This window comes from Malania oleifera, chromosome 11 (assembly GCF_029873635.1).
Source record: "Malania oleifera isolate guangnan ecotype guangnan chromosome 11, ASM2987363v1, whole genome shotgun sequence".
Taxonomy (NCBI): domain Eukaryota; kingdom Viridiplantae; phylum Streptophyta; class Magnoliopsida; order Santalales; family Ximeniaceae; genus Malania; species Malania oleifera.
Window position 1 is genome coordinate 13,374,894 of NC_080427.1, and position 19,357 is coordinate 13,394,250.

The 19,357-nt window shown below is 33.5% G+C and overlaps 1 protein-coding gene across 1 annotated transcript; it reads left to right on the plus strand.

Annotated features, from left to right (window-relative positions):
- The first annotated feature begins 3,756 nt into the window (after positions 1-3,756).
- On the plus strand, positions 3,757-5,343 carry LOC131167272 (F-box protein SKIP27-like). The gene is made up of 4 exons (XM_058126001.1): positions 3,757-4,004; positions 4,227-4,535; positions 4,632-4,706; positions 4,791-5,343. The coding sequence occupies exons 2-4, from the start codon at positions 4,308-4,310 to the stop codon at positions 4,986-4,988; spliced, it is 501 nt and encodes a 166-aa protein (XP_057981984.1). The 5' UTR covers positions 3,757-4,004; positions 4,227-4,307; the 3' UTR covers positions 4,989-5,343.
- The last annotated feature ends 14,014 nt before the right edge of the window (positions 5,344-19,357 follow it).

Consider the following 19,357-nt stretch of genomic DNA (forward strand, 5'->3'; position numbering starts at 1 on the left):
ATTATAGATTGTATTTAAAAATTTATCCGTTGACTTTGGTGCAATCCCAAGAGGGGGGTGAATTGGTATTTTAAAAATTAATCCCCTAGGTCAATCAACCAACAACAGTATTACACAAATTTAAGGTCAATCTAATGCAGATAAAATAAATCAATGTATATTCAGCAGAAAATTAAACTGCACAAGTAATCTAATTACGCATGTACAATAAAGGTGTAGGGAGAGACAGATATGTTATCGAGGTTCGAAAAACTACCTATGTCCTCGCCTTGACTCATCAGCACAAGGATTACACTAAAGCTCACTTAACGGGTGGAACGACACCTAAATACAACCAGGTCAATTAGCACATGACTGATCTTTACCTTCACAATCAATCCTTCCGGGCTGGATTACTGCCCCCTTAGGTTACGTCTGGAATACAACAATATTTCAATACAAGATGCGTACAAATATAATGTTTCTTAATAAAGCAGATTTGCACCAGACTAATCAAAGCACACCAATAATGTATGAATAATAAGCTCAATGGTGTATATGTACAATCAACACTCAAAGTAAAGATTATCTCAAATTTAAGCATAAGAGTGTATCTACAAGCTAATCTTTGAAACTATGTTTAGATAAAAATCTCAATCATAGTTTTTGGGTTTCAAAGATTTGTACCAAGAGTAATATGAATATCTCAAAAAAATATTTTCTTAATTTCAAAGCACAATGAGATATTCAAATCTAAGCTTGTAAAACGTTTTTTGCACAAAAAAAAAAAAAAAAAATATGAGCTAAGGTGTCTTGTAATATGAGTGCAAAGATTCACAAGCTCTAAGTTTTCCCACTCAAAAGATTTATTAAATTAAATATGGAAGGAAAACAAAGCTCAACTCTCAATCGAAAAATCAACAATGTAATGAACAAATGAGGGCTTCTTGCAATAGAACACAATGAATAACACTCACAAGGTTAGATTTCTCAAAAGAATGGTAGTATATTAGTGTATAGGGCTTGTATGAGAAAATAGGGCTTAGGAATTTTCAGAGATTTTTTTGCTTAATCAATGTGCGAATTAGATGTTAATCCAAGCAAATGAACCCCTCTATATAGAGAAGGTTAAAATTATAATAGTTGGGGATATACATGAAATTATTAAATTTATTTTAAAAATATTTAATAAAATTAACCCTGTTTAACTTAAAATAACCATGGTAAAAGTTAGGACAATCCGAGAGTTTTGGGCGCCTAACTTGTGGTCCGGTCGCCCGAATAGACACAACAAGAAAAACAATTTTTCAAAGTTCGGGTGCTTGAATAAAGGTTCGGTTTGCTGAGTCGAGGCAATCTTCCAAAAGATTGCGGTTCGGTCACTCGGTATCCAGTTCAGTTTGCTGAACTTAGATATTCAGTAGCCCGAGGCAATTTTGAACGTGAAGGTTCGGGTCGCTAAGTTGGTGGAAAAGGTGAGTGTACGAGTTTGGTTGACCGAGGATGGTGAAGTCCTTTGGTTCGGTTGCCTAAAGTTAGGTAAACTATTTGACCTTTCAATGGTTCGGTCGACCGAGGTGTTTTGAATACCAAGGTTGGGTCGCCCGAAACCTATTCTTTTAGCCTTTTAAATATTGATTTAATTCAGTTGATTCCCCTAGTAATATACGTGATCTTGGGGACTATCTTATGTGTAAGTGCAAGGACTTATGATCTTTTCTAAGGTTTTATACATTTTAACTTAGCCTAAAAAACCTGGCATCGGTCTACCATTGTCTAAGATCTCTCGATTTCCAAGTGATGTGTAGGGACCTAGGGTCGTTCTAAGGCCCTTGAGCTTATTAGTTCCTACATGCATGATATGCATTCATTATTACAGACCTTTCCTATATTACTATTACAGAGCCAAATTAAACTTAATATTCAATTACAACAAGTGAATCTTCTAGGTCTTTCTTTTGCCTTGAGTCATTATGTGCCATCATACGATCTTACTAATATGAACCTGCACACAAACTTGATAAACTTTAAATACCAAAGTATTTATCATAATCAAAACAGGGTATGACCTATAAGGTCAACATTATCCTTTAAAAATAACCAAACACTACCTAACAACTAACCAATCGTCACAACAGATTACGAATTTAATAATCATATAATCAATAAGCATATATTAGCTACTTAGTGGGGTTAGAGAAATTAATTATTTTTTTAGTTTATATGACAAGAGTTGGAGTACGGATATTTGAAAAACAATATATTTTTTTGCTTAACTATGTAATTTAAAATATTAACTCGGCTAAGTAGTTGAATTTTTGTTTAAAAATGGCATATATATTTGCTTGGTCAAGTGAAATCTCTCCAAAAGTGCACATTTGTTTGCTTAACTATGTTTAGGAAAATAAATGATTGAATATGTATGTGATGAGTGAATGTATGAAGAATTTTTAGTTCATATAAATATATGTTTGTATTTGTGTTACGTATATGATTTGGAATTGAATGGTATGAGTTTATGATATGCATGAAAATAGTAGGTGGTGTTTTTTTTCATACGAGTGCATATATGAAAATGTAGAAAGAGAAAGAAAATTTATAAAATGATGAAAAGAGAGTGAACATGTGTGAATAAAAATATTTTGAGTGTGGTGTGTATACGAGAGAATTAGAAAGATTATGAGATGAAGAATTTGACAATTGAAACAAAGAAAATGAAATGAAAAATGTCTTATAAGAGAGAAGGAATAGAGAAGAATTTTTTTTTTTTAAAAATTAAACAAATTGGACAAGTCATTGAAGGCCAATAATAGCATGGATGGCGGCAAAGGTAGGTGGACATCCTCTAATGAGGAACCATGGTGTGTGTGTGTGCGCCTGCGCATGTGTGTGTGTGTGAGAGAGAGAGTGAGGGGGAGAGAGAGAAAGCTAGTCTACTTAAATGGAATACATTGCCTATTCTTTAACCCTCTTTTGCACATCACAATTACTATATTGTGCAAGTATCATTCATATTATTTTTCCTCGCATCTATCATCATTTTTACAACTTTAATTCATACCGCTTTATTGTCTAAACACCATTCCTAACATCTTTCATCTTATTCGTCACCATCCTTACAACTTTTAAATTGGAAGGAATACCCAAATTGTAATTTATCTCTTAGATCAATCTCATCACTCAATCATAGGCCTTATTCACATCTAAAATTTTATATTTGCAAAAAAAAAAAAGAAGAAGAAACATTACTATTGATCTTGTTGACTTCCAAAAAAACAATTTGGAACAACCAATTGTGGCCGGTCAAAAATAACCTACTCAAGTGTGGCTCACCAAATCCACTCACGGGTCACTTCTACCAAGAAAAACAAAAATACAATAAGCGCCAGCGTTCACGCCAATGCTGGTGCAAGCTCACGTGTGCCACGTGTCAATCTCAGAATGAACCAAAAATTTAATATGTTATGTAAAATATTATTATTATAATTTATTTAATTTTATTCATTTATGAAGCCAATTAATACATATTATTATTATATTTATAGATTTTATAAAAACGACTGCGCCTGGCGTTAAATATATCCGACACGTGGAGGCGTTTTGCACTTTCCACATCCAGTGTTCCGTTTGACGGTGCAACAGCCACCGATCTAGAATGATCCTCGTCTGGCCACAGTGGGCCCCACCAATCCAAAGCGTGTTCAGCAGGCAACCGACTTGGACCGACCATATCGACCACGGCAGCCACCCGCCAGCGTCCACGTTCCTTCCTTCCTTCAGCTGTTATTTCCTTTTTTCTTTTCTTTTTAAATTCTTTTTTAAGCCCACCGAGATATTTAGTTTCCGAAAATTCCAGCACTTTCCACTGCAGGATCGGGAAAGCGCGTCGCGCATGTATAAAAGTAGAAGGAAAGCAAATTTGCAGTTCAAGAAGACCGTTTTGCTTCCCCGCAGCAAGCGTTTCGTGTGAGGGAGAATTTTCGAGCGCAGATTAGGGTTCGAGATTAGGGTTTTATCCGAATTAGGTATGTCTTTACACGATTGTCTCTCTTTCTCTCTCCATATATTCGACTTATTTTTTTGAAAATGGTTGTGACTGAGGTAGTGTTTTGAGTGATTGCGTTGATATTGGTGGATATGGTTGTGATTTGTCGGTGTTCGCGCTCTGTATTCTTGCTGATTTTCAGATTTCCCATTGTTTGTGTTCTCAATTTTTTATTGTTTTGGAAATTTTGATTTTTTTGCAGAGTACGTAGGGAGACTATTCTCAATTTGTAGTTTGATTGAAGAGAGTTGGGATTTTTGATTTTTGGAAGTATCAGAGAAAAATGACGATAGGGAAGAAGTGCGGCGCCAAGGTGAAGCGAGGTGGTGTGAAATCTGAAGAAGGGTACACGAGAGCACTGGGGAGGAAGAGGATTGTCGTGTGGGACGATTTGGAGGTCTCGCCTGTTGATTCCATACTTAAGACTCCGACTAAGAAGCAGCGTGAAGAGCCGACGGTTGCAGAACCAGAGGAGGAGTCTCTTCTTGAGTCCTTGCCACAGGATATTTTGGTTAGTATCAACTGATTTTATTTTTTATAATTTAATTTTTTGTTTAGGGATGTGATTATAGGATTAATGATTTTGATTTAAATTTTGAATTGACAGATTGAGATATTATGCGGGACAAATCATGATGATTTGAAACACCTTTTTCATGTTTCAAAATCAGTTAGAGAAGCTGTAAGTATCTGTCCTCAATTGGAAATTTTGGTTATGTTAATTATTTTAATGTGAGTCTGATTCTTCTTTTGTTCTTATTGACAGGCTCTCATTGCAAAAAAATTACATTTTGCTTACAATACTCCTACTAAAATTCGAGCCTTTCGAACTTCCACGGATTTTGACAACTTGAGTGAGTCTGATGAGTTTCAGATTGTGAATGCACCGAAACAATCAAGGGCCTTTAGGTCCCGATTTGGACGAAAGAAATTGGCCGACGTCTCTGTGGCCCTGTTTGCTTAACCAAACAAAAATGATTACTGATAGGAACACGGATGTGAGTTCATGGGTGTTGTGATTTTTTGAGGGTTTTGTAAATGCATTGTTTGTATATTAATTGATGTACATGACCCCTCCATTGAAGATGCATTGGGTGAGGATTTGTATTTCCCTAGCAGACCATTCCTTGATGTATATGTCAACAATCATTGTTAACCGCTGCTTCAACCCTTTCGTTGAAGATGTGTTGGCTTCTTTACAGATGTTGGATTTGTTTGAACGCTCATTCCCCTTTTGTTCTCATGAATTTTTTTGTGTACAATTCAGGCAAAATGCTGCATTGATGTAAAATTGTTAATGAAATAAGCTCCGATTTCCTTTTTGTTTCCATGCTCCTTTTTTTTCCCCTTAAATATGGCTTTCAGTTTACATATTTCAAGCAATTGAATTGAGTAGGAAGCAGGGCTTTGCTTGAATTTGTCTCTTGGGAAGAATGCAGTAATAAGAGGTGGTTTGGAAATAGTTTTCCATGTTTATGGTCATTTCAACTTTAAAAATTAGTTATGATCAAAGTAAGTGGTGATTGGATTCCTTCATATAAGTACTTTTTGATCACTGAATTGAAGACAATATGTAAAAGTTAAAAAAAATCCCAACTTTTTTACTCCTCAATTGCTTGTTATATAACAGCTCACTCTTTTTTTCTTCTCAGCCTCTCCCCAATAGTCCCCATCTGTGTGGTCAGGGCACTCATTCGCGGTTCTCTGATTATTTTCCTATTTTGGCTTGATTTAAGTTTTTAATCTCTGATAATGTGCATTATTCTTGTCAGTTCAATAATTTGTTTGGGAAATCAGGCGTTGATTTTAAGCCTTTAAACCTTGATATTACAGCATCATTCTCTTGTTCTTCATACGTTTATTTTGCGTTGAATCTCTGATTTGGTTCGATCATTCAAATCAGTGTTGATTTGAGCCTGTTTGGGTAAATACTCAAATTGATACTCTTGACTACTTTGATTTATATTGCTTTTTCATAACTTCATCAATTTTAAAGTCTTCGTTTGAATTGGTTTGTTCAGCTTTGCTTGTAATCTGTATCACTGCTAATGACTTTGTTATAGTATGTAGTCATGTATAACTAAAAATTTTCTATAAATTTAATTTGAATTTGTAGGCCTGTAAATTTTGTCCATTGCTCTTTTTGCAGCTATAAATTTTCAATGCTTGGTGATTGAGTGGCTGATTAGAGAAATTGTAAGACTAAACGTTTGTAGGGACAAACCATTGGTTACATATCACTAAATGTTTAGGAGAGATACAGATGGTTGTTCGCCTAATTAGTGTTCACCCACTAATGCTCTTCCACTCTAGCATGAATGATGCAATATGTTGAAGTCATGTTGATGCCCTGGTGCTGGGTCTGATGTCAGTGCGCTGAACTCAAAATCAAACACTTCATAATCTCTTATTAACATTTAACACTTCATAACCTTGTCTGGTATCACTGATCTGGTACTAGTCCTGCCAAAAGCACCTTATCCTAAATCCTAATCATGCAAATCCTCTGCAAAAGGATTTTATCCTCTAATTTGTAAAAATCCATGGTTAAAATTTTTTTTTTGATTAAATTTAATCCTATATTTGGATAGCCTTAGATTTAGATTTGTATTGGATTTTGATAAGATGTAACATAAATTATATTGTAATTTGTCTAAATCTATTCAAATCCAAATTTAAGGTTCAAAATTCATGCTTCAAACTTAGCGAAAATGTCTTTATACTTGAGACGCACATAAATCTAATCCATGTACAGGTAATATCTAGAGAACAAATGGTTTGGCTGGTTGCAATAAAGGTAAAGCTAATTTCCTAGGATTTTTCTGTGCATGCGTATGCATGCTTGTGCTACTGTATTTATATTTATGCCTGTGGAAGGGAATTTTGTCTTGGCAAAGAAGCATATTACAACATGAGCAGTAAATCCCTGTTCCTGTCCTACTTTTGGGTTGTGAACTGCTTGGTGCAATGCTTGTGGTTGTCTCTTGAGCATTGAGAGCTGCTGCAGCTGCTGTACTCCTCTCACTGGCAGCTCCTTCCCTTTCCCTTCCTTTAACTTGAGCCCTCGTAAAAGCGTGCGTATAACTCATTACAAAAAGTAATCTGCACAAGCCCAATGCCTGTTACTTGTAAAGTCCTAGTAATGCATGATATTACCAGGTTTCGCCTTGGATCTATTTAATCATTGCTCTTTTCTTGTCATTACCGCTTGTTCATTCTGACATTTTCAAGTCAGTTAAAAGGTAATGATTTTACGAGCACATTGTTACCTGAATCAGATGGTATTATGTACCATGAATCATTCTTAAAGCTGGCCCAGAAATTCAGCAGTAGGCACAGCGCAACTAGCCACTGCTGTCTGCTGCGTGCTATGATTTTTTGGGATGTTGACTTAGAAGCAAATAATAAAGTGAGTCAAAATTCTGAGAGAGGTTCAGGTACCTACATTGGGGTGTAATCTGTGGGAGTTGGGGTTGGTCAACCATCCATATATATATATATATATATATATATATATATATATATATATATAAAAAGATGTTTATGTGTGTGCTGGTTTCATTGTTGTCCCTTTAACATGCAACGTATTTTTTCCCCCCTTTTGTCTTCATGGTCTCCTCTCTCTCTCTCTCTCTCTCTCTGGTGTGGGCGTGTGTTAAGAGCGCTCCATCTCTTTCTCAAATGAGAACAGAGGTCACTGCAGCTGTGTTTCTGGTGACAGACGAGGACGACACTTCTATGTCTCCATGTTCAATCTCTAACGCCATTTCCAAACCACCCCCTCCCCAGTTGTTCCCAATCTCTCTAATTTCTGTGCGGATCTGAGTGGTGGATTGACCCCTGCAACCTCTCCCCTCTCTCGCCTGTTTCCCAAGGATATCTGTTTCTTTCTATTTTATTTCTCCTCAATTGACGAAAATCATTTCATTTCACCCAAAGCTTGGTTTCATGTTAACTTGGAAGTTTCACAGCTTCAATTGCTTCTTCTGAATTACATTATGGATTTTGAGTTTTCAAAATTGTGATGATTTTCGTTTGCCATGAAGGGAGTTGTATATTCCTCTTGAACTAATGGATAATGAGAGGGCCCTTTCACCATTACTTTTACAATGCGCAGTGATTCAGGATTTCCTATGGAATGTGAAATAGATTTGGTGCTAAAAAACAAAACATTGATCTTATTTTGGATCTGAAAATTTAGTTGAACTCAATTATGTATGATGTTTTCTAGAAGTAGCTTCTCCTCTGCTTTTTTGGCCTGATGGTGAGGAATGAGATACATGACAATTCTGGTAAAAGACATTCACAAACCATTAACAATAGGGAGGCTTAATAAGCAGCTGCAATATTTTAACAAGAAAATCGATTGAGTGATGGTCATAGTTCCTGAAGGACAAGTCTATCTTTACATCTGTTGATAGAAACTTCATTTACAATTCCTTCATCCTTTCTTCAGTATTAGTTTGTTGCTGTGTTATATATGTAGGTGGACGTGGAAAGTAATTGTCCTTCAACTTTCTATACTGGTTGCAATCATCGTGACATTGAATTTGGTAGTGTGAGCTGTAAGAATTCTCAATGGTCAACTATGCTTTCCGTGACTGATGACCGAAGTTCATTTTGGAAGTTTAGTTTGAACTTTGAAGACAGCGCATTCAATTATCTAAAAGGAAAAAAATTCAATTATATCATAACATTCACTAGCATGGGTTTAACTTACGATGTGTTTGGAAGTTCTCCACCAATTGATAAGGAATTCTATTAATAATTAGCCATTTTTGATCCTTTGAAATAACTCCATGAATTTAGAGAATTCTTATAGGAGGCTTCAATGAGCATAGATCGAAACTATCCAATTTTTACAATGTAATGGGTTAGTTGTTCATGGACTAGTTGTATTAACCTTTCTCTTTTTATAGTCAATATCTGCCGTTCATTCACTGATAAATCTAATCCAAATTGTAGAGTTACGACACAATCAAATCCAATCAAACAAAAGTGTTTCAAAAAGATTTGCTATATAAGTTTTGATCTTGCTTTGCTTTTGTTTCTAATTTTAGAAGAGTTGGAACCTTTTGAAAAAGATAGGTCAAATTTTGCTTAGCATAAGGTAATATCTCTTAGGATCTTAGCTTTCTTATTCTAATGGGCAACTGCAATTGCTGTGTTTTTTTTTTCTTAATATGTTCTTCTTTTAGTGCTATTTGTTAAAATTATTATTATTGTATTGATTTGATAGATCCTATTTCCTATTTTGACATTTAGGATTACTCTATTGGCTTGCTACATAAATTTACCTCTTTTAATTTATTCTCATATACATTTTGTCGAATCTTGACAATTCAAATTCAATTAATCATTAGATAGAAATAAAAAATGGAATGATGACGTCATTTTTAAGATTCTTGATGTGAGAGTAGCCCTATATGCTAGCTAGGGTACCAGATAGTTATGGGGCGGATAAATATTTAATGAGAAGGCAATTTAAAATTTACAATGAAATATTAAAGTCTACAGTTGATTTATATTTGAAAAACTTTAAAATTGTTTATGTGTTGTTCATGCAACAAGTGTGTTCGAGATACTCATACATTCTCTGGAATAATTGTACTCTCGAATTAGCTTTGACTTATAAACCAAATGGTGACCTAAGGCTTGAGCTAGGTTTAGCTTGGGTTTTCTTTTAAATGGTAATAATTAAGTGACTTGACCACACTAGGGTAAATAAATGTTAGTGATGACTCCATTAATGTAAAAAAGACAAATTAAGCCTATTATTGTTGGTTCGCCAAAAAATTGGAGCTCCAATCGCACATTAATAGCTCGATAACTCTAGTAGGAAAATAGAGAGTTGAGCAAAAAAAAAAAAAAAGAACATAACTTCTAAATATTTCAAATATTAAATTAAGCCTAGAATTAGATTCTTTTGTATCTTAATCATTTGGTTACTTTTATTTTATGTTAAGTGGTTAAATACATGTGTTAGGGTTTGTGGGGATTTTATTTGTCCATGCTCAATTTGTAAGCATCTAACTATATATGCTCAATCTATGAGCAATTTTTTTTTTTTTCAAATTTGTTAGGTACTATGAACATCTATTTGACCATATGCTTAATCTGTGAGTATCTAACCACGTTTACTTAATGCGTTAGCATCTATTGTCCATGTTTAATCTATGAGCATTTATCCATGCTCAACTAGGGATAATTTTTACTAGCACTCATGCTCAATATGCTCACATATATTCATCTTAAGCATCTTTTCATGTTCTCATCATACAATCATTCATGCTCAGCTTGTGAGTATATATAATCATTTCTTTCTTTATGATTAAGCTATGAGTATATAGTATCGCATCTATACTCAACATGTCAAGATCCACCAAATTCATTTGTCTTGTTCCAACATGAAAACTTTTAATCATTCATTGGAATCATCTTCTTTTGCTTTAAAATTGAGAATCTACTCATCCTTGCATTTTGTTAACCTAAGTGGCAACCCAAAACGGGGTGAATTTGATTTAATAAAAATTAAAGTATTTGATTTCAAAATTTAAGTCAAATAAAACAATCAAGAAAATCACTCTAAAAATAAAAGTAACTTAAAGAGAGAAGGGAAGAGAAAAGCAATCAACAATGCTCAACTTGTGAGTATATATAATCACTTCTCTCTTTATGATCAAACTATGACTATCTAATATCGCATCTATACTCAACATGTCAACATCCACCAAATTCTTTTGTCGTGTTCCAACATGAAACTTTTAATCATTCACCTATTGGAATTATATGTTAAAGCCCATCTTCTTTTGCTCTAAAATTAAGAATCTGCTCATCCTTGCATTTTGTTGACAAGTGGCTTCCCAAAAAGGGGGTGAATTCGGTTTAATAAAAATTAAAGTTCTTGATATCAAAATTTAATTCAAATCGAACAATCAATCAAATCAAACAAAAAATGAAAGCAACTTAAAGAGAGAAGGGAAGAGAAAAGCAAATACTTTTTTAATGGTTCGACTATCCTTGCCTACATCTATTCTCTCAAGACTAATAGTCTTGAGGTTCCACTATCCCTTGTTTAATAAATATCAAGGAACCAATTTACACCCCTTGTTTTCAACATATCGAGACAACCAAAACACAATCCTTGTTTTCTATAGAGAACAAGGAACCAATACAACAAAGCTTACAAAATAAAATTCCTCACGAGGAAGATTTACAATTCAAGCTCCTAATGTAAACTCTCAAAGAATAATCAAATGTAGACTCAAGACTTTTATAGAGTTCCTCTCAAGAATAAGCAATTTTGAGCACAAAGAGAGAATAAGAGAGAATTGAAAGCAAAAGTACTTGGTAGTTCACAAAGGCATATATATAAAGTTTGGATGAAAACTACCCATTTTTTGCCCGTTGGAGCCTTTTGGCTAGTCAGATTGGTCAACTGCCTTCAAAAGCTAGTTGACTCACTCTGGCCTTTGCCTAGACTGGTCAACTGCCTCCTGGGGTAGTCAACTGCTCCTAGCACCAAGGTCAGGATTCAGTCATCTTTTGTTCCCAATTTGCCAGTTTAAGTCCATTTGTGCTATGTGTTATATTTTCTCAAAGATTTACAAATTAAAGTACATTAAAAATGCTTAATTTTTCAACTTTTCTTCAACTTCAATGAATTAAATTATGTAGAAAATAATTTAAACACAAAGTCATTAGTTCATAACAGTTTGTTATCATCAAAATTAGGTTAATGAAACTTTGGAGCTAACATTCTCCCCTTTTATGATGACAAAATATTCGCAAAGATAGAAACGAATATAAATAAATTATTCACACACAAGTTCTTATTTTTCCTGTCTCTCCCCCATTTGACATCATCAAAACCAAAGTATGAGGGGTGAGGCTAAAGATTAAAACATTTAAGTACAAAATTTTAATTCAACAAGTTCAATATAAAAATATACCAATATGCTTCACATAAAAATTTTAGCATGGTTGAAATTAGGACAATTCATGATACCAAATTCATGTATGGTCATACACAATTTGATACCAGTTGTTGCCGATCTTAAGTCAATTGAAAAAGAATTGATTTTAATTAACTTAAAAACAAATTAACTTTACATGCTTGAGAATTTCTCCCCCTTTTTGTCATTATCAAAAGGAAAAAAATAAAGGAGTATGAATTTTGCAAGAAAAATTATTCAAAATTTTAAACTTCATTCGAGATTTTCAAAAACTCTGGTATTTCAATTATTCAATAAGGACCATAATTTTCAAAAGTTTCAAATTTTCACAATCGTCATCTCATTTAAGATCTTTAAAAATTCATTCACAATCTTTTTCAAAAAGATTTAAAATCATGCTCATATTTTCAAAAGGATTTTTTTTTACTCATGCTTGCTCCCCCTTGGTAAAGATCAAAAGTTTCTTTGGAGGGAGGTCTTAAAAATGAAATCTATCGAAAATATATCATGATCAATTTTAACAATAAGACGCTCAATTTTCAATATGATCAAAATATCAATATGCTCAACTCATGCTCATTTTCTTAACAACTTATTCAAATTCCAAAATGATCATCAATTAATCATATACTCAATTTTCATAACAAGATATTCCAACAAGTTCAATAGAAAAAATATGCTCAACTCATCATGATACGTTCAATATGCTAGAGGTATTCAATATTTTCAAAATTCACAAAAAAAAAAAAAAAAAAATTATCAACAAGATATGATACTCATTTAAGCTCCAACAAGATATTTATATTCTAAAATAATCGTCAATTACATAATAAAAAAGGTTCAAAAACATGATATTTGATTTTAGCATGCTCCCCCCTAAACCAATGCATACATATATAGTCAAGATTCAAGTCAGGTTTAGCAAAAATCATTTTAGCATAAGAGATTTTCAATCAACATGCTTATCAACAAAATATTCATTTTTCCTCAAAAACAAAAATAAATCAATATATCAAAAAATTTTCATTATATTTCAAAAGATAGAAAAATATTTGTACAAATATATCAAACATTTTAAGGGAAAAAAAAAAAAAAAAAAGTTTAAGGACAATTTTATCCCTTATTTAGGATGAAACCTTGGGCAAAAACAATTAGTTTTAAAATGCAATAGTTTTGAAAAAACTCAAATTTCATTTTTCAAGGAAAATCATTTTCAACTAAATCCCAAGTTTTAGGATATTATCATGTGAGTTAATCTAGACCATTTTGGCGTCCATATCTTTTTAACATAAACATTTCTTTTGTCCGCATAATGTCTCTTTTTAGGCTTAGCCAAGAATGACATTTTGATTAGCTAATATTCTATCAAAATTATCCTTTACTTGAACAATTTTTGAAAGAACACGGTTGAGATTTTAATTCTCCTTGTCAAACTTCCATTTTCCAACCTCAAATCATTAGTGAGAGAACTAGTCATAATTTTATCTTTCCAAATTTCATTCTCTTTTTTTCAAAAGCTCATCTTCATTCAAATTTGATTTCTTCTTAAGCTCTTTATATTTAAAACCAATGCTTTTAAGCTCATTATGCATTTCAATAAAAGGCTGTATAAATAATTATTAGAGGGTTGCTCTTTTTTAAGGAATTTAGCTTCTCTTTGTCCCTTGCCTCTTCTTTATCTTAATTAACTATGAGGCAATGAGTTGATATTTATTCTTCTTCCTTGTCTCTTGTTTCAATTTCAAGCATGTCACATTCATGAGCAAACAAATCAATATTTTCATCATGTAATTCTTCATATAAAAATTTAGGAGCACGCCAAATTTTCTTAGCCATATCACAGGTAGATATTTTATCAAATTCACTACAATCTAAGTCATAAAACAAGGTGTTCATTGCCTTGGGATTTATTATGTGCAAAAGTATTTCATTTTCATCCCACATACATCTAGGTTTAGGCTTTGTCACACTATTTTCCACCATTGTTGGAAAGTATATCCATTTTAGATAGTATCCCATATATCAAAATCAAGAGTTTGAAGGAATGCACTCATTTTTATTTTCCAAAAGCCATAATAGTTTCCACTAAAAAATGGTGGTATGGTGGAATACCCTACAAACCCAAATGAAAAAGTGTTGGTTGCCATGGATCCTTTATAAGACGATTAAGTCAAAAAAAAATATTTTAAAAGAAGAGCCCTAATTGTCATACCAATTATTGGCCCAAGTGGCAACTCAATAGGGGGATGAATTAGGTTTAATAAAACCTAAAGTTTTGAATGTCAAAATTTAAAGCAAATAAAACAACCAAACAAACTGTAAGCCCAAGTGTAGAGTCTAGAAGAGGGGTGAATAGACTCTTTCGCGTATTTTTATTTTACTCTACAAAATAAAGTTCTTGGCAAGATACAAACAATTATATCACAATATATAAAATGTAAGTCATGCACTAGACACAAATTTAATAGGATAGAGAAGAGAAAGCTCAACACCCTAGTATTTTAACGACCAAGCTTACATCCACGCCTTGAGAGCAACTCAAGGATTTCACAATCCACTATCAAACTTGTTAGCCTTAGTGGCTACACCATCATTGTTTAATGTGTTTTGATGATATTAATCTATATGTTGTTCTTAGTGTTTTCCTATCTTTGCAGATCATGTTTAGTACAGGTACTCGTACATGAATTATTGGATCGAAGGCAAAGATCGGACCCGAGTAGACGTTAAGAAGGAAAGATCAAATGGATACGTACTCGGAAGGACCCAAACACAACCAAAGGAAGCTTAATTGTAGAATTATTTGTAATAAGGGTTGTGTGAGGTAGTATGTTTTGTAACTCTTGTGAGTGTGTTTCTTGCATGATTTATGAGCAAGAGTTGAGCAAATGCATGCATACTAGGACACATAAGTATATAGGATTGCACTAAAGTCACAAACTCAATATTTATAGTTTTCTAAGTTAAAACAAGAGTTTATCAAATGAATCCTAAAACTCAAATATGTTTTCAAAGGGACAAATTTTTAACATCCTAGTTTTAAGAACATTTTTATACTTAGTACCAATTGTGTTAAAGCAAGTTTTATGTCCTAAAGGTTCAAAAAAAGTCAAGTATATTTATAAAAGGATATACTAAGCATATAAGATATCAAAATGGGTTTTCAAACGTGTTTTATTAATCAAGACATCTTATATTCAAAAGGAAACTCATTTGGACTAGATTTAATCTTCATTAGACTTAATATATTTCATATAATTTTGTCCAAGAATGTTTTGAATCATTAAAATGCTTTTTGACAAGGAAAAACAACCAATCGTCACTATCGTAGTGCAGCCTTGAGTCCTGAACACCTTTCGGTATTTGGGGCATAACTTTTGTTAGAAAAGTCGAAGAAGAATGATCTTGGTGTCCCTGGAAAGCTACGACAAAATGACACAACTTTTATGTTGATGATTTTTTTCTAATTTAGGGCACTCGGTGATGAACACAATGGATTCTTAGATGATTTGCAATGTGTGATTAGTAGACGAGAGCAACGGACTCGTCAACGAGTCCAACGGGAAAAATGATGCTAACGGGCGGAAAACAGCTAGTTTACCAAATAAAATATCCTTTCTTCCCCCCAACGGCTAGTTAATGGCTCTTTTGACTCTTGGGCTATAAATACAAGCTATTAGACTTGTATTAACATGATTTTGAAGGTTTTTGATCATTCTTAGTGAAAAACATCTTTTTATATCAAAACCTAAGCACCTAACACTTTGGATTGTTGTTCTTCATTCACAAGTACTCATTATCTCTTGCTTATTAATTGTGTTTGATTCATTACTTAAGAGATAGTGTGAGGTTTGCTTCATATTTAATATTTGTCCATTTGAAGAGCATCATAGTGTATTTCCATCATCTTCTTGTAAAGGTTCTTTGTGAACTGTTTAGTGAAGGTTCTTTGTGAACTAAAGAGGCTCTTTGTGAGCGGGTAGGGATTTATTCCCGATTGAAGGCTCTTTGTGAGCGTAGTAGGGATTTCTTCCCAAGTTGTAAAGCTTCTCTGCCGGTGAAGGAGTTCCTTAGTGAATTGTGGAATCTTTGGGTTGGTCCCAAGGTGTAGATGTAAGCTTGGTGCTGAACCACGTAAAAATATTGGTGTTAATTTTCTCTACCCTTCTCTTCATTTTATTTTTCTTGTGCATGATTTACATTTACTTATATTATGATATAATTTCTTGTATCTTGCCAAGAGTTTTTATTTTGTAGAGAAATACACATTCCGCGAAAAGTGTTTATTCACCCCACCCTCTAGGCTATGTACTTCTGAGGTTGGGACGACTAACAAAACTCCTTCACCGGCGGAGAAGCCTTACAACACGAGAACAAATCCCTCAATGCTCACCAAGAGCCGCAAGGTTCACCAAGAAGCCTTGCAAAACAGTCCGCCAAGAGCCTTCAACAACTATTCACCAAGAACCTTCAATACGGGAACTAATCCCTTTACAACAAGAAGATGAGATACAAACCATTGCTCCTCAAATGAGCTGATATCAAATACAAAACAAACCTCACACTAATATCTCAAGTAATGAATTGAACAAGTTTAGAGAGCAAGAGAGAAAATAAGCACTTAAGATGATAAATTATATGCAAAGTGCTTAGGGTTGGTATTCAAAAGATATTTTTCACTAAGATCACCAAAAACCATATGTAAACAAGTCTATGGACTTGTATTTATAGGCAAATGCATGAGCTAGCCGTTATGTGATCGTTGGCTCGAGAACTAGCCATTTTCTAGCCCTTGGTGTTCAGGTCTCGATGTTAATTATCGACTAGTTGCCCTTATTCGTCGATGAATTACTCCTTTTCATCAAGGAGTCACCTGGGTTGAAAAACAATTTTGCAACTGGAAAAATTCGTCGATGATTCAAACCAATTTGTCGACGAGTCTCCCCAATTCATCGACGATTCACCCCTATTCATTGACAATTGCCCTATTTCTCATACTAATAAGTCTTTTAATGAAATAGCCCATTTTTGGACAAAAAGTATATTAAAGGTATTAAGACTAATGAAGATTAATACTTGTCCTTATGAGTTTCCCTTTGAATATAAGATATCTTGTTTATGAAAACACATTTGAAAGCTCATTTTGATATCTTATATACTAGTATGTCCTTTTATAAAAATATACTTGACTTTCTTGAGGCTTTAGGACATAAAACAGGTTTTGGACCAAGTATATAAAAGATTAACACAATAACCACTTAACACTTGTCCCACTTGAAAATATATTTGAGTATAGCATATTTTTTCAAACTCTTCGTTTTATCTTTAAAATCCATGAGTATTGAGTTTGTGACTTAGTGAAATCCTATAAACTCATGAGTCCTAGTATGCATGTGCATTTTGGTCAACTCTTGCTTAGAAATCATGCATGACATAGAACTACAAGAGTTACAATGAATACTACCTCAAACACTCCACATTACATATAATTCTATACTAGCTTCCTTGGTTGTGTTTGAGTACTTCCGAGTGAGTATCCACTTTGATCTTTCCTACTCGAACGTCTACTTGGTCCTACCTTTGCCTATGATCCGATAGCTTCATGTATTCGTCACTTGTACTTGACCTAAACATGATTTGTAAAGATGGAATACACTTAGAACAAAAAATAGGTTAATATCACCAAAATGCATCAAACATGATTATGTAGCCGCCAAGGCAAACATTCTTCCCCTTTTGATGATGTCTAACCTATTAAGATTTTACTTAATCTTTACGTTTGTGTTTGTACTTACCATAGCTTAATATGCAAAGATTAGTTCACTTAGAACAACTAAAGAGTTGTTATCACCAAAACATAACAATTAAGCTTATGTAGCCACCAAGGCTAACACAAACCACACACAAATGAAAGCAATTTAAAAAGAGAAGGTAAAAGAATTGCAAATGCTTTTATAATGGTTCGATTGTCTTTGTCTATGTTCATTCTCTCATAACTAACCATTTTAACATTCCACTATTCCCTTATTTTAATAGAGACCAAGGAAGCAATTTACACCCCTTGTTTTCTACAAAGACAAGACAACCAAAACACAATCCTTGTTTTCTATGGAGACCAAGGAACCAATACAACAAAGCTTACAAAATAAAATTACTCACAAGGAAGATTTACAATTTTTCAAGCTCACAATATAAACTCTCAAAGAATAATCAAATGTAGGCTCAAAATTTTTCTAGAGTTTCTCTTACGAATAAGCAATTTTGAGCAAAAAGAGAGAATTGAAAGCTCGCACTTGGTAGTTCAATATGGGTAGTTTCTTTAACGTTCTTAACATTTAAGAGGGCATATATATAGTTTGAAAGAAAACTAGTCATTTTCTGCCTATTGGAACCTTTTGGCTTGTTAGCCTAGTCAATTGCTTACTAGGTCCAATCAACCACTTGCTAGTCCTTGGAGAGAAAAAAATGACCGTTTGAGGCAAAATCTCCTAGATCGCTCAACCACCTTTAGGGGCTGGTCAATCACCTCTGGCCATTGCTTAAGTTGGTCGACTAACCTCAAGGCTAGTCGATTGCCCCTAACACCAAGGCCAGGGCTTGGTTATCTTTGGTTCCAAATTTTCTAGTTTAAGTCCATTTGTGCTATGCCTTATATTTTCTCAAGGCCAAGGCTTGGTTATATTTTGCTCCAAATTTTCAAGTTTAAGTCCATTTGTGCTATGCCTTATATTTTCTCATATAGTTACAAGTTAAAGTACATTACTAATGAGAGAATAACAATCAAAATAAATGAAATTAAGTTTTCAACATCTTCTCTTAATTCTTTAACTTTTCTTCAACTTCAATGACTTAAATCCTATAGAAAATAACTTAAGCATAGGGTCAATAGCTCATAATAGTTTGTTATCATAAAAATTAGGTTAATGAACCTTGGGGATTCATCATATTCTTTCATCCATTTCCCTTATATGGAGGCATCTATCCATTTTAATGAACATGTTATGTTAATGAAAGAAACTTCTATTATTGTGCAATCAATTTTATTCATTGTTGCTCCATATAATACTATGTTTCCAAAGTCAAATAATGTCCAAATAGTTAAGGGTAGTGTTGGATTTGGACAAAACTAGGTGGAAATGAGTTAGGATGTTAGGGTAAAAAAAAAAGACAATTGGACAATTTGGTGGAAATGATTTCAACCTTAAAAAGGGAAAGTCACGCTAATTGAACATTGGAAACAAATTTGGCTTTAGACGAATTCTTATATTCCCACCTAGATTTCACCCAATCCATATTCAACTTACAAACATTGGAACAAATCACCACTTTGACATTCATTTGTTATGGCTTGGAGCATCAAGAGAGAATTTCACCTAGG

Bases quoted from the DNA above. Each gene is read 5' to 3' on its own strand.
- LOC131167272 (XM_058126001.1), top strand. From the start codon at position 4,308: ATGACGATAGGGAAGAAGTGCGGCGCCAAGGTGAAGCGAGGTGGTGTG. The intron at 4,536-4,631 runs GTTAGTATCAAC...TTGAATTGACAG, and splicing joins CCTTGCCACAGGATATTTTG to ATTGAGATATTATGCGGGAC. The intron at 4,707-4,790 runs GTAAGTATCTGT...TCTTATTGACAG, and splicing joins CAAAATCAGTTAGAGAAGCT to GCTCTCATTGCAAAAAAATT.